Source organism: Ochlerotatus camptorhynchus, unplaced genomic scaffold, assembly GCF_037179485.1.
Source record: "Ochlerotatus camptorhynchus isolate MF236.1 unplaced genomic scaffold, CSIRO-AGI_Acam_v1.1 ptg000170l, whole genome shotgun sequence".
Classification (NCBI taxonomy): Eukaryota; Metazoa; Arthropoda; class Insecta; order Diptera; family Culicidae; genus Ochlerotatus; species Ochlerotatus camptorhynchus.
The window spans coordinates 3,734,697-3,751,483 of NW_027040660.1; the positions used below are offsets into that span (position 1 = coordinate 3,734,697).

General features: G+C 41.5%; 1 protein-coding gene across 6 annotated transcripts in view; it reads left to right on the forward strand.

Annotated features, from left to right (window-relative positions):
• Pde6 (phosphodiesterase 6) overlaps nucleotides 1-16,787 on the forward strand; it is a 388,896-nt gene that overhangs the window by 267,044 nt on the left and 105,065 nt on the right. For all 6 annotated transcript variants that reach the window (XM_065222467.1, XM_065222466.1, XM_065222469.1 and 3 more), the window contains one exon: nucleotides 11-254. In XM_065222467.1, the coding sequence (XP_065078539.1) occupies nucleotides 11-254 (244 nt within the window). The remainder of the gene's footprint in view (nucleotides 1-10; nucleotides 255-16,787) is intronic.

Here is a 16,787-nt window from a genome sequence, read left to right on the forward strand (position 1 = left end):
CTCTTTCCAGGAAAATGATCTACAATTTACAAGCTGTGATATTTCAATCTTCGAGGCATTTGCCATCTTCTGCGGGCTGGGAATTCACAACACGCAGATGTACGAGAGCGCCTGCAAGCTGATGGCCAAACAGAAGGTGGCCCTGGAGTGTTTGTCCTACCATGCCACGGCTGCCCAGGACCAGACGCTGAAGCTGGTAAACGACACGATTGCCTCGGCCGATGATTACAAGCTGTACAGTTTCAAGTTTATCGGTGAGTATCTTTGCTGTGTGTGTGTTTTTTAGCAATCATTTCCGAAGCTCGGAAACAAATTACCAGCAGTGTATCCAATCCTAACTCCTGAAAACCCCATCTATTTCACGCATATATCAGTTCCATACATCACACAGTTGCAAAACAAATCAAATCCCCCGACGACGTGAAGTGCACACACGCACTGTACCGACTGTGTACCGTGGTTGATTCTGTGCTATACATTGTATGTATATAAGTTTCATTCGATTCCGACATGTTATCAACGCAATAATGTAGGTGAGCAAACGTTTGAACCGAAATGCAATTCAGTCCAAATAGAATCGACGTTCGTTTGAAATTCTGATACCGTCCCGCCTGTGCTATCCATTTCGACTCGATAAAAACGACGATGGTCCGCGCTTAGGTGTATGATCAATTGCATTCCTGTTTGTTCGTTGTTCATTTTTCCATCAAACAAAATGGATTGAATTATCCGCTTCCGAGTACTGGCTTGTTAACTAGATTCCGGAAAGAGTGGGTATCTATTAAGTGCAGTACACATGTTTGTGAACCCTTCTCCCCCTCCCCCTTACTTGTTAACCAGTAACACTGGAAAATGCAATTGGTTCATCAAAAAATCATTGAAATGTGAAAGACAGACAAAGGCAAGCAGCCGCAATTTGATCGCGGTTTATTGAATTAGCTGGATTTTGCGTGTGCATTATTGATTTGTATGTTGTTTCGACAGACGGGTTGACACTTGTTCGGTGAATGTTTAAACAAACGAATTTCTAATATTGATGGTCAGCAGATTCAATGCAAACATCACCTACAAAATTCCCTATGATTGGTATTTATGGTTGCTTTCAATTACATCGCATCACATCAAATCAGACATCTAAATTGTCGCTCAGCTGCAAGATAAGCTACGTATCATTCGCAGAGCTGAGAATCGACAATATTTTCATCTCTCAATCTTCAACGATTATTAATTTTCCTCTCCTATCCAAACCATGAAAATATCGCTCTGCCAAAATCGGTGAGATCACTTCTAGACCAACAGTTGAAATAGGCGGAACAACCAAACGTAAACAATAGCTATAAACGCAAATTCCTCAAGAATCAAAGCACATCCAAGCAATCTTACACCGTCATCTGATAGAGCAAACTTTCTTTATCGAATCATTGTTGTTGATATCGGCATTGTTGGTTTTCGTGTGAGTGTTTTGATTCTCGAGAATTTTGTGTTTAAAGCCATTGTTTACGTTTGGTTGTTCCGCCTATTTCGATTGTTGGTCTAGACTTTTTCATCTCCCATTGGACACCGAAAATAGTCGATAGTGTGTTGCTGGATTCCGAGCAGAAGTGCAGTAAATGCAATGACGTTTATATAAAGTCTGGGCCAACAGACTGGTGTTAGAAGCAAAAACTATTGTAAACTTTGCTGAGCACTCAAGTGACGTCGTCACTCAACCATAACATTCCATACTGCGAACAGTGAGATTTACGTCACTGTCAACAGCTGTTTCGTGTAGAAAGATAAACATTACAAAGCAATACGAACCCCACTAAACATTTGCACATTTCACTAACACCAATAAGCCTGATGGCCCGGACCATTGCTGTAAATGAGCGTTTGAGCCACTGGCGTGCACAGGGTGGAGCAAGGTGGGGCGATTTCCCCTCCTTTTATAAAATAGATTTTAATTTCCACATTTACAAAATATGATATAAAATAACTTGATTCCTTGATAACTTGATTTGAAGGTAAAATAACTTCATTTCATAAAATAAGAGCACTGAAAACCTTTTATTGCGTCAATTCCTTTGAGATGGTCCCTGAAAATTGCACTACAAAGGTGCATGAAGGGTCAAAGTTCAATGAAATTTTTTGGTCAAAAAATTGCACCACAGTGGTGCATACAAAAAATTTCTGGTGTAAATTTTTTTTTCCAAGGTGGTTCATGGAGAGTTTAAAAAAGAGGGTAAATTTAAGGTTAAAAAAAAATTCACCTTCGTGATGGTAGATCGAAGAAAAAGCTTTTTATTGAATATAACTGGTGTAAAAATATCATCAAGGTGGTGCATGGAGGGACTAATCAAAATGAAAATTCGTAAAATTGAATCACGCTAAAAATTTGGAGGTGCACATTGAACTGAAAATGTCTGGTGGAAAGGTCGCTACACTGTGGTGAATGTAGAAGCAAGTTTTATTAATTTTTCTGGTGCATAATTTGCATAGTTCTGATGAATGCAAGCATCATTGAAAATTTATGGTGGAAATTTTGCAGCATTCTTGTGCATGAAGAGGCAAAGCCTGAAAATTGCACCACAAAGGTGCATTGTGAAACAAACTTCACTGACAATTTTTGGTGCACCGTTCTGATGAATGGAGGAGCATGCTTTATTGAAAATTTCTGGGGCAAAATTGGCATCGCTCTGATAAATGAAATGAACGGAAAATTTCTGGTGGAAAACTTGCACTGGTTTGGTAAATGAAGGCACAAACTTTATTTAAAATTAAGTTATATTGTAAAATTCTGGAGGAAAATCTGCACCGTTCTGGTGAACGGATAGGCAAGCTTTTTGGAAAAAAAATTGGTCTTAACTTTGCATCCTTCTGCTGAATCTAGGGGCAAGACAGCTTTAATCATGAGTAATATTGGAGTTAATTTTAAGTAGCTCTGAGTAACTCGAGTTGCTCATTATTCAATGCACGGTAGCACAGCAACCTGTTTGAGTACGTGTTTGTTTCCCAAATTTCATCGTCAGATGTTTGACGAAGCAAACATTTCAGAAGTTTCAAACCCATCACCATCCATTGACGTATCATACTGGATCAATATCCTCAAATCTCTTAATCTTCGTACATTTTTGTTAAACCTTACTAAGTAGTTTTCACCTGAATTGAATGCAGACAATCATCATTCAATGATCACCATCAACATGGAGAAGATTCACGCTAAGATGCACATACCTAAAAGTCGGTAAAGAATACCTAGATATCGGTCAAAAATACCGATAATCGAAGAACGTGCACATACCTAAATTATCGGCTATTATGGATTACCAATAATTAACGTTAAAAATCTCCTAATTTATAGTAAAAAATATCCAATTTATAGTAAAACGTAACGATTTTTATCGTTAAAAATAACCAATAATTTTAGGCAATCGTAGCTTAGAGTGTTGCATTCGTAATCGAAGTATTTTAACGTCTCTAAGAATAGAAAATTAAATTGTCATAATATCTTTAACAGAGTAATATAAAAAAATCTTTGTTTTATTCTAGGTAATGCTCCTGATTACATTTTCTTAACATAGATTTAGCCTTTCCATTGAAAATCGTTTAAAAAATGTTGTAGGAAACCCGTTACTTCTCTAGTATAACATCATGTGGCATCATCACGACCAGGGGTTGAAACTGTTGACGTTTTTTACTACACTCGCTTCGTTGTCGTGCGCGACAGTCTGTTTTTATTCCTACACTCATGCTCTACCGTCGTCTCTCTCACACAACACAACCGGTAGAATAACATTCGAGAGAAAAGAAAATTATCAAATAACTATCATATGACATGAGTAATTTCGTTCTAATTCCTCAATTTTAGTAAATTAAACCATTTCTGATCAGAAATGTTATTCCTAGGACATCATTGCTTGCTATTTTCAGAATTCACACAAGCACAACATCAGCAGCTCTAATTATGAGAAAAACTAAAATACATACATTCGTGACGGTCTTCGGCGACAGTGTCATATGACAGAGCCTGTCGTATGACATTTGAGTTTGGTACTGTACTATGATAGCTTGTTTTCCAAGTGTCGGAGGCAAAAGCAGTCGATTATCACAGAAAATGTGTCGACTACCGTGACCGCTTACAAGACTGATCACGACTATAGCTTAGTGGTACTAAGAAAATAACCTTTGTATTTATTTAGGAATGCCTGATTCACATCTTGGATTCACATGGTTTCCTGGAATATTAATTAAAAGAAATTCCATTTTGCAAAGTAGTAAATTAGTTTATTTAACTTGGTGTTTTTAAGGATCCCTTAAAGGGTGATACGGTCAAAATTTGGTCAATATCAACTTGACGTATTTCTTTCAATTTTGCATTTAAAAAACCTGAACACCCCTCATTTTGAAGGTGTGTGTGTGTAGAATGTTGCTCCTATTTTGATTTTGGAATTCACTCTTGAGTTGTCAAAATGCCGTCCAAGCAAGAAGAGCAGCGTATCAAAATTTTGCTCGCGCATCGCGAAAATCCGAGCTACTCGCACGCAAAGTTGGCAAAATTGCTAAAAGTTGCCAAATCAACCGTTACAAATGTAATTAAAGTGTTTGGGGAACGTTTGTCGACAGCCAGGAAGTCTGGATCGGGGGGAAATCGAAAACCGGAAGCCGCTGAGACGACAAAGAGAGTTGCCGGTAGTTTCAAGCGAAACCCTAACCTCTCTCTCCGAGATGCCGCAAATAAGCTGGGTGTATCGTCTACAATCGCCAAAAAACGAGCCGGACTATCGACTTACAAGAAGGTAGTGACTCCAAATCGCGATGATAAACAAAATACGACGGCCAAAGCACGATCCCGGAGGCTGTACACGACGATGCTGACGAAGTTTGACTGCGTGGTAATGGACGACGAAACCTACGTCAAAGCCCACTACAAGCAGCTTCCGGGACAGGAGTTTTATACGGCAAAAGGAAGGGGAAAGGTAGCAGATGTTTTCAAGCACATGAAACTGTCAAAGTTCGCAAAGAAATATCTGGTTTGGCAAGCCATCTGTACCTGTGGCTTGAAAAGCAGCATTTTCATAGCTTCCGGGACTGTCAACCAAGAAATTTACGTGAAAGAGTGTTTGAATAAACGTCTGCTGCCTTTCCTGAAGAAACACGGTTGTTCCGTACTGTTTTGGCCGGATTTGGCATCTTGCCATTACGGTAAAAAGGCCATGGAGTGGTACGCCGCCAACAACGTGCAGGTGGTTCCCAAGGACAAGAACCCTCCCAACACGCCAGAGCTCCGCCCAATTGAGAAATACTGGGCTATTGTCAAGCGGAACCTAAAGAAGACCAAAAAAACTGCTAAGGGCGAGTAGCAGTTCAAGGTAAACTGGCTTTCTGCGGCGAAGAAGGTGGACAAGGTGGCTGTACAAAATCTGATGGCAGGGGTCAAGCGTAAGGCCCGGCAATTCGGATTTGGAAAAGCGGAAGCCTAACTGAATATTTTTCCTGAATTTTATACTAATTGAACTTGAAAAAGAAATTTAATTTGATTTTTTAAATAAACGATTTCACCGATTTACACGCGTTTTCCCTTGGCCAAATTTTGACCGTATCACCCTTTAAAAGGAGAATAACTCCACTGGGAATCCATAGAAATAACTATTTCATATTATTCACTCTCTTTTTCTTAGATTTATTTTATTTAATTTGTAGTATAATTAAATTTCTCAGCTCGTTCTATAAAGTTCTTTTTTATTTTGTGTTGCCAATAGAGCTGAGAAAAGTTGCGTCCACTACCAGGGAGCTCACATCGAGCTTTTTGGTGTGGGGGAGAGTGACGGGTATTGAAAAAAAAAAAAAAAAAAATTACTATAGTTTACAGTTACAATTGCATACCACAAATTTGCTTAAAACGTCCATCATTATGCACACCTTTCTGGATGTTTCGACAACGAGTTCACTGTTAATGGCATGTTCTGTGGAGCTATATATCTATCTAGCTAGTTTTCTATTTTATTGTCCACTCTTACCTAAAGGCATCCGCTTGATTCTACAATTCTCCAAGTAAATCATCCAATCCAAGCTAAAATATCTCGTAGCGACCCTCACACGGTATCGCAGCAGTTTAGACGGATTTGTGAATTGATTCATTTTGATTGGATAATCTTAACGTCGCACAACCTGAAGATACATTTTTTTCAAGATTTAGCGTATCTGGTTAATGTGCTGTAAATGAATTAAATTTGCCTGGTTAATATTAGCATCAATATATGAAAATATTAGTAAAAAGATCACTCTGACAGTTGATGTTTATTAAAACAGTTTTTAATTCTTATTTGTTGATGAATGTACGACTACTTTGATCAACTTTGAGCAATCATGAGTTGATAAAATTTACTCTCTGCAAAAATATTAACTCTGAGTACTTTAAACTTTAATAATAATTTCTGGTGTAAAACTTGCACCATTCTGATGATTGGAGGGAAGCTGCTTTACTGAAAATTTATGATGAAAAATCTAAAAATAGGGGCAAGCTTTATTTGGTGGAAAATCTGCAACATTCTGATGATATGAGAAGCAAGCTATATTGAAAATGTCTGGTGGAAAATGGAAAAAAGAAATCTGCATCAATCAGAAGATTGGAGAAGCAATTTTTATAAAACATTAACGGTGGTAAATTTGCATCGTTGTGATAAATTGAAATTTTCTGGTGGCAAGTTTGTATTGAAGATTTCTGGTGTAAGATTTGCAACAATCTGCTGCATGGAGAGGCCTGATGTAAAAATTGCACAGTTCTGGTGACTGGAGGGGCAAGCTTTATTGAACATTTATGGTAAAAAAAACTACAACGATTTGGTGAATGGGCAGACAACTTAAACTTGATTTCCGAGAAGAACCTCAAGGGTATTGAATTCTGAGGATTGTTCCAAAAGAAAAGATTTCTGGGGATGATTCCATGAAAATTCTGCGAAAAATTACTAGCGAATTCTGTAGATAGTTCCCAGATAATTCCGAAAAGAATACCGAGAGAATCAAATTTTGAATGAAATTCCAAAGGGATGTTGAGAAAAATTTCAAGGGAGTTCCGAGGATAATTTCAAGCTCATTCTGGGAAGACTTTCTGGAGAATGCAGAGGAAATTCTTCTGAAACTTTAGGGGAATTTCAGTTCCAAGGTGTTCTGAGAAAAAAAAAGTTCTAACATATTCCAAGAAGAAGCTCAAGGATATTGAATTCTTATGACAGTTCCAAAATATTTCTGGAGAGAATTCAATGAAAATTCTGCAGATAATTTTTAGTTCATTTTGCAGATAGTTCCAAGACAATTCCGAAATAAATACCGACAAAAAATCCAATTTTGAGTGTTATTTCTAAGGGATTTTAAGCAAAATTTCAAGCGAATTCCGAGGATAAATTCTAGCTCATTCTGTTCCAATGTTCCGTGAAAAAATCACGAAGAGTTCTAAATATAATTCCAGTGAACTTCTGAGAAGAATTTCAAAAGAGCTCTTAGGAGAGTTCTAAAAAATCCGAGAAGAACCTCAAGGATATTGAATTCTGAGAACAGTTCCAAAGGATTTCTGGGGTGTATTCCAAGAAAATTTCTGCGTGTAACTTCTAGTGAATCCTGTAGATAGTTCCTAGATAATTCCGAGAAAATTAAATTTTGAGTGAAATTCCAAAGGGATTTTGAGGAAAATTTCAAGGGAGTACCGATAATTTCTAGCTTATTCCAGGAACATTTTTTGAGGACTTCTGAGAAGAATTTCAAAAGAGCTCATAAAGTTCTAAAAATTTCGAAAAGAACATCAAGGAATTCTGAGGATGGACTTTTTCGCAACTATACAAAGTTTAAAGACAGCTTTTAGATTCCCTAATTGAAAAGTGGGTATTAGTTTGCCATTGAACCTTGGTCTATTGTTGTCTAACTACAAATTCGTATATGAATCTTCTCTGAAAATTTCAAGTCATTTGTTACCGTGGTTAAAAAGTTACAGCTGTTTATGTGCGTTGCAATAAATTCGGGTTTGTCTTTACATCATCTTTAAAACATGTTGAATGTTCGGCATCATTTTCTGTCACCCCGACTGACGGTACTTTGGGACGGTTCATCATCGTCGATGCGATTAAATTGCCAATTTCCGCAGTTTGCATTGAAAAAGATGAACCACCACCGGAGCAAAAAATAAATAAAATTAGCTAAATTAAACAGTAGGGAAACAGTGGTGAGTGGACAGCACCCGTCATCATATAGTCCATTTTACACAATGACAAGAGCAAGTTTGCCAGACAGAATTTGATGATATTGGTGTTGCTTCTCACAGTCCTTAGGTGCCTGTGGCCAAAGTTTATTCATAAATTGAAATATCGGCTGATCAGAATCGTCTCATAAAATCTGGATCAACAAAAATGGCCCATCAGTTTGTAAACAAACCGTTCTAAAGCCCTTTCCTCACAAAAAGAAGGCCGCCCACCGCAAACCAATACCACCGCGATGGCGGCCTTCGCTTTGTGAGGAAAGGGCTTTAGAACCTTTTGTTTACAAATACTGATGGACCCTTTTTATTGTTAATCCAGAAATGCTCTATCCGTTTGAGCCAACTAGGGATCAAAACGAGAAAAATGAAGAAGTCTCTGTTTTCTTTCGTAAGGAATAGGGGAAATGGATGTAATTTCGGCCTAAATGCCCCTAATTTGGGCACATACATAAATTCAGCAATCGACTAAATTTTCAATAGCGACCAAAAATATCCATTAGTACCGTCCGAAGGACGCGTTCATCTAGATAAAATTGATAAATAGCAGACTTTTAGCGATGGTCCCAATCTTAGATCCATAGGCCAACATTAGAGCCATTTCCCCTACGTGCCAGGATTCAAAAGAACATTGTGAAGCTGGAAGTGTGTGTGTGTGTGTGTGTGTGTGTAATACTAATATCCAATTGATAGAGGTAATACATACATGCGGGGCTTATTGTAAGTGAAAGTAACCAGGAGACCAGTGGTCGAGTGCTGGGACCTGGACGAGATCACCACAGAAGGGAGGGGTAAAGTGTGCGTTGAGAGTGCACTGCGATCTGGAAGATGTCCCGTTGTCAATCCGGATGAGAAAGGTGTACGGTGGCATGCAAACGGCGGTGATACGGCTTTCGACAGTTGCAGCGAGTAAGCTGTTGGAGACGGGCTACTCCCCGGGTTACCAAGCAACTGGAGCGATGCTTTAAGTGCATGGGATTCGGTCACCAAGCGAGGTACTGCAATGGCCCTGCCAAATCTGATCTGTGCAGGAAATGCGGAGAGAAAGGCCATATTGCAAGAGGCTGCACGAAGCATCCGAGGTGTATGCTCTGCAAAAAAGAGGACGATAACGATCATACGACGGGAGGCTTCAAATCCCTAGCATACAAAAAGGCGATGACAGGCCAACAGTAATGGAGGTTACGCAAATAAACCTCAATCATTGCGACACTGCACAGCAACTGTTGTGGCAGTCGACAAGAGACACAAAGTGCGACGTTGCAGTTATTGCAGAACCATATCGAGTCCCTCCCGATAACGGTAACTGGGTGGCGGATAGAACTGGGGTGGCAGCTATACAAGTTATGGGCAGATACCGTATTCAAGAAGTGATTGCGAGCTCGTACGAAGGTTTTGTGATCGCCAAAATTAACCGAATCTTCATATGTAGTTCTCACGCACCCCCCAGATGGACGATAGAGAAGTTCCATGAGATGCTGGATGGACTTACCGAAGAGCTGATCGGACGACGACCGGTAGTCATCGGAGGAGACTTCAATGCTTGGACAGTGGAGTGGAAGCTCTGGCAAAACTGGAAGATATGCTGACCAACGAAGGCACCAGCAGCACTTTTCGCAGAGATGGCCGGGAATCCATTATCGACGTCACTTTCTGTAGTCCGGTGGCAAACATGGATTGGAGAGTGTGCGAAGTATATACCCATAGCGACCATCAGGCGATCCGATATGGCATCGGCCTACGGAATACTGTGGCAGTACGGAGGACGAGAACTTGTGACCGGAAGTGGAAGGCGAAGGCTTTCGACAAAGATCTTTTCGTTGAGGCACTTCGTGTGGAAAGGATTTCCCCAGATCTAAACGCGGATGAGCTGACAGAAACGTTAGTGAGAGCATGTGACACGACAGGAAACTGGAGCCAAATAACAGACGGCGTCCAGTCTACTGGTGGAACGAGGCACTTAGCACTCTCCGCGCTTGTTGTCTCAGAGAGGAACGAAGAGAAGTGTTTCGAGCGGCCAGGGACGCATTTAAACGAGAGATTAAGCAGAGCAAGTCGAACTGTTTTAAGGAGCTGTGACGAGACGCTGATGCCAACACCGAGCCGTGATGGCGAAGATCAGAGGTCCAACGATGCCCGCCGAAATGTGCCCAGAGAAGCTGAAAGTCATCGTGGAAGGACTTTTCCCGAAGCAAAACCGAACGACCTGGCCACCTACACCGTACGGAGAAGGAGAGGGAGATAACGTCGAAGTCACCAACGAGGAACTCGTAGTAGTGGCGAAAGGATTGAAGGTGAAGAAAGCTCCCGGTCCGGATGGAATCCCCAACGTTGAAAGCGGCGATCCAGTCATCCCCAGACATGTTCAGGATGGTGCTACAGAAATGCCTGGACGAGGGTCTTTTTCCTGACAGGTGGAAGATACAGAAGCTAATGTTGCTACCGAAACCAGGAAAACCGTCGGGGGATCCAGCATCGTACAGGCCTATATGCCTGCTGGATACACTCGGAAAACTCTTGGAAAGGATCATCCTAAACAGGCTGACGAAATCAACGGAAGAGTGAGCACGGATTGTAGGAGAGGCAGTTCGGATTCTGGAAGAGAGATCGACGGTGGATGCAATTCAGACAGTGATTGACAGAGCTGAGAAGGCGTCGAAACAGAAGTGGAGAGGAGATCGATATTGCGCCGTGATAACGATCGACGTCAAGAATGCATTCAACAGCGCCAGCTGGGAGGCCATCGCCGAAGCGCTGCATAGAATGAGGGTACCTGATTACCTGTGCAGGATCCTGAGGAGTTATTTCCAGAACCGGGTTCTGGTCCACGAGACAGACATGGGACAGAGATCGATTAAGATCACAGCCGGAGTTCCACAAGGTTCCATCCTTGGTCCAACGCTCTGGAACGGGATGTACAACAGCGTGCTAACGCTGAAGCTGCCCAAAGGAGTTGAGATCGTTGGCTTTGCGGACGACGTCGTCTTGACAGTAACAGTCGAGACGCTGGAAGAGGTCGAAGTGTTGTCAACCGAGGCGATCGACATTATTGGTAACTGGATGCAAGAAGCGATGCTGCAGATAGCCCACCACAAAACGAAAGGGTTATTGGTCAGTAACTGTAAAGTGGTACAGCGGGCAGAAATCACCGTCGGGGAGCACGTCATAGTCTCTAAGCGTGTGTTGAAATACCTGAGAGTGATGATCGATGACCGGCTAAACTTCAACAGCCACGTCGAATATGCCTGTGAGAAGGCTTCGAAGGCCATCAACGCGAAAGCTAGAATAATGCCGAACAACGCTGGTCCCAGCAGTAGCAAGAGGCGTCTTCTGGCCAGTGTGTCGTCGTCGATACTGAGGCATGGAGGCCCAGTCTGGGTTGCAGCGCTGGAAACGAAGGAGAACCAAAGTAAACTGAGCAGTACGTTCCGGCTCATGGCCATGCAAGTCGTGAGTGCGTACAGAACCATCTCGTCGGAAGCAGTATGCGTTATCGCCGGTATGATCCCTATCGGCATCACCCTCGTGGAGGATAGCTAGTGCTACAGTCGGAGAGAAGCCGGAAGAGTACGGAAAGTTGTGAGAGCGGAATCGTTGGCTAAGTGGCAACAGGAGTGAAAGACGGTGGAGAACGGTAGATGGACTCATCGACTAATACCGATTCTTTCGACCTGGGTGAACAGAAAACACGGAGAAGTCAACTTCCACCTAACGCAGTTCCTGTCTGGCCACGGCTGCTTCAGGAAATACCTGCATCGGTTCGGACACGCAGCGTCACCCCTCTGTTCAGAGTGTGGCAACGTCGATGAAACGCCGGAGCATGTGATCTTCGACTGTCCAAGGTTTGACGAAGAGAATGTCGTCGATGAAATGTGTCGAGAGGAGGGCACTTGGAATACCGTCAACAGAGCAGTCAAGCAGATTATGTCGGAACTGCAGCGTAAATGGAGAGAAGATCAGCGATCCAGCAACGCCAGCTAGCGCTGAGAGTATCAGAAGTGCATGAGCACAGCCACCCCCCGAAGTAGTCGCTTCACAGTGGTCCCGGGGGGATCCAGGCAGAGGAGAGAGTAAGGAATGGGTTTTAGTGAGTTTAAAAGTTATATTTTTTTGAAAAAAGTCATTTTAAAAAAAAACGATTTTTTGGACCACCCTGATATGGAAATAGTCACCCTAATGACAAAATAAAAATGCGGGTCCGATATGTTTCAATAAGGAACAAAACTACCAGTTTTTACGAAATTCTGAGAACCACTATATCCATTTGCTATGGAATGGCTGTATAAGTATAGCATTTCCAACCAACCCCCCTCCCTTGCTGTTAGCTTTTATTATTATTTTATCATTTATATTATTATCTTCTGAAAATGAAAGAGCAGCGAAACTTTTCCAAGGCTCAGGACTAAACCATTTTCAACTGTCCATTTTTTATAAGCCAAGATTGCTTCAAACATGAAGAATCGCGACAATCACTGCGAACATTACATTGATTGATGTTACCCATCTTCCAGAGCAGTCATCACTTCCCGTTCCTTCGAGGAACCGTAATCCCAGATAAGCATCTTCGGGCATTTATGAAACAGCAGTTATCCATTTCCAACAACCAGCTTTCCAGCAGGTTGTCATTTTCCATTTTTCCACCTGAATCCACACACTCGAAGCACCTGGCTCCTCCATGATGGAAGATTGAATGTGAGCAGCATGAATACACAATACCTACAATGTGCGTCAAGCTGTAATCTTTCCATACCTAGTGCTGCCCCGATGCTCATGAAATATTCATCTGCAGTCTGACAGACACTTTTACGAGCCCGGTTTCCGTGGCTAGGCCAGCCCAGGAACGGAGAGGCAGTCGGCGTTTGTTACGTGCCGTAATTTGCGTTTTTCCTTTGAGCTCTGCTTAAGTACATTTCTCGATGAACGTTTCAAAAGGTTCTATCAGCTTTGATCGATTCTCTTAATCGATTTACTCTTTTGATAACCACGGCTATACAAACAGATTTCAAACCATTTTTGCAACATAGATTGATAAAGGAGATTCTCATCTAGCATCCACAACATCAAATACAACAGGGAATGTTTTTGCAGCTGAGTTATTAAAGAAAGAGAAGGGCGATGAAGATAATCGATCGAAGCAGATTGGACCTTTTGAATTGTTCGTCTAGTTGTAAATGTATCGCTGTGTGCATGTATGAGAAAAAGTAATCATCCAGTGGCTAACAGGAACTTTCAGATTTTCCTCGCTTGCCTACTTCCAATCAAGATTTTTTCCAGCTTAAAGGTTGAACCTATCAAGTGGCCATTTTGTTTGTAAGAAATTCTAGGAATTCCACGTGCTTTGTCCCTTTAAATGGTATTCCATTTAATGTATTCCAATATAGCACCGAAACACTGGTCAAGTTTTGTCCCTTTTAATTGGCTTTCACGATTTTCTTTGCCTTCCCCGCTCTGAGTTTGCTCAAAAACTGAGTATATAAGAGCACCCGCACCAATTCGTTGCTATTCGGGCTGCTAGTTTGACAACTTTAGCCATTGCTATTTTAGTTAGTAACTTGTTTACGCACCGGTCGTTGCTATCACGATTGTGAATTTACGTTTTCGGCTTCCGCATCGATAGTTGCTAAACTTATCGTCGAACTTCGAACTGAAATTGATCACAGAGTTTCGTGATTGTTTTTTTCGACAATATTGATATACCTAAGGGGCTTTCCATAAACTACGGGGGGGGGGGAATTATTCACGGCCCATACAAACTAAAAAATGTATGGACAATTGTGTACGCAGGGGGACGGGGGTAAAGAATCCCAAAAAACTGTCTAAGTAGCTAATGAATAGCCCCTAACCACGAAGTTGCGCACCAAAATGCATAAAGGCATTTTCGGATGCCCACACATTATTATTATACATATTTTAGCTTGTGAATGTATCAAGCTCGGTTGGTGAGATCGAAGTAGGCCGCGCTGCAAAAATGACGTGTTTTTGTTTTGCTGCGTCGTTTTCGTTCTAGTAAAAATGTTATAAATTGTTCATTTTTAAAAAGTGTTAATTTGAAAGTACATAAGTGACGTTGAAAAGTGCATTAAGTGAAAAACTTAAAATTCTTATCCGTTGCATGTGGTGCCGACTGTTCTAACCTACGTATAGTAACGCTCAGCTAAGTTTATTTACCTTTTCGTTCCTCTATCCTCGATAGGAAATATCCATTTAATTCAAGACGATCATTTCAAAACTTACTAAATACGCGTCAATCAAGTATTGCACTACTGCTTGATTGAAAGTTTCAGCACACTATCAATGGTGTATATTTGCATCGATAATGTATTGGAGCGGAGCTTATCATGTGTGAAAATAGCTTCGGAATGCTTGCGTTCTTGAAATGGGCTATTGTAGCTGCGGTAGAGCTGTCACCTTCTAACTTCCGGGTTCAAGCTTCTTGCATTCATAAGAAATGATTGCAGGCAGATTTTATCCATAATGCCACTGCCAGACAGTGGGAGTTAGGCCAAGGGCGAATCTTCATTCTAATCTACGATTCCACATACTATTAATAACCTTTTACTTATGAGAACCTCCTATCGATCAGAATGAATTGTGCATATGTTTAGGATCAACAAACATTTTCAGGCGCAAAGGAACAACAGGATCGAGCTGATAACGTTTCCTAATTCCAAAATCTGAAGACTGTTTTGAATAATATGTTTTGGTAATGGGCAGCAACAACGGACAGATAAACTACTTACCGCTTCTTTTTATTAAATGCTTGATATAACGATTGCAAGCAATGCCGGCTTGGCGTATCATATGGGTTGCCCCTACTAACACAAATCCACCCTTCCCGTGACACTTATGCGGGGTCGTAGAGTTCTCTGCATATCTCTTAAGTAAGTGTCGGACTAACATTCCTCCCCTTTCCCCCACCAGAAATAAAGGACGTGGCCAGGACATCTCTGGTCTGTTGGAGGGAGACACATCCTTTACCTAAGAGGTAGTAATTAATCACAAATTACTATCTAACAGCAACGGATGAATGTGGGTCTCCTTCTTAACAGCAGTTTGGAGCTCGTACCACCTACGACATTGTGTAACCTGGTTTATGCTAAAGGGTGATACGGTCAAAATTTGGTCAAGGGAAAACGCGTGTAAATCGGTGAAATCGTTTATTTAAAAAATCAAATTAAATTTCTTTTTCAAGTTCAATTAGTATAAAATTCAGGAAAAATATTCAGTCAGGCTTCCGCTTTTCCAAATCCGAATTGCCGGGCCTTACGCTTGACCCCTGCCATCAGATTTTGTACAGCCACCTTGTCCACCTTCTTCGCCGCAGAAAGCCAGTTTGCCTTGAACTGCTGCTCGCCCTTAGCAGTTTTTTTGGTCTTCTTTAGGTTCCGCTTGGCAATAGCCCAGTATTTCTCAATTGGGCGGAGCTCTGGCGTGTTGGGAGGGTTCTTGTCCTTGGGAACCACCTGCACATTGTTGGCGGCGTACCACTCCATGGCCTTTTTACCGTAATGGCAAGATGCCAAATCCGGCCAAAACAGTACGGAACAACCGTGTTTCTTCAGGAAAGGCAGCAGACGTTTATTCAAACACTCTTTCACGTAAATTTCTTGGTTGACAGTCCCGGAAGCTATGAAAATGCTGCTTTTCAAGCCACAGGTACAGATGGCTTGCCAAACCAGATATTTCTTTGCGAACTTTGACAGTTTCATGTGCTTGAAAACATCTGCTACCTTTCCCCTTCCTTTTGCCGTATAAAACTTCTGTCCCGGAAGCTGCTTGTAGTCGGCTTTGACGTAGGTTTCGTCGTCCATTATCATCGCGATTTGGAGTCACTACCTTCTTGTAAGTCGATAGTCCGGCTCGTTTTTTGGCTCGATGCACGGTTGTAGACGATACACCCAGCTTATTTGTGGCATCTCGGAGAGAGAGGTTAGGGTTTCGCTTGAAACTACCGGCAACTCTCTTTGTCGTCTCAGCGGCTTCCGGTTTTCGATTTCCCCCCGATCCAGACTTCCTGGCTGTCGACAAACGTTCCCCAAACACTTTAATTACATTTGTAACGGTTGATTTGGCAACTTTTAGCGATTTTGCCAACTTTGCGTGCGAGTAGCTCGGATTTTCGCGATGCGCGAGCAAAATTTTGATACGCTGCTCTTCTTGCTTGGACGGCATTTTGACAACTGAAGAGTGAATTCCAAAATCAAAATAGGAGCAACATTTTACACACACACACCTTCAAAATGAGGGGTGTTCAGGTTTTTTAAATGCAAAATTGAAAGAAATACGTCAAGTTGATATTGACCAAATTTTAACCGTATCACCCTTTATGCTATGCTATGCTATGAATGTATCAAGCTCGGTTGGTCGAATTTAATACGGTAGATCTATTAGCATAAGAAAAAAAAATTTGAAACCTTTAAGAAGTTCTGATTGATAGAAATGTGGGGAAGTTAAAAGATCTTTTAGAGTAAGCTTCGACAGCTCCACGGCTCCAGGGAAATTTACTTCAGCGAAGATCAAGAGCTTTAGGGCAGTTCCATTAAATTCATGTAAATTTAAGCTTACT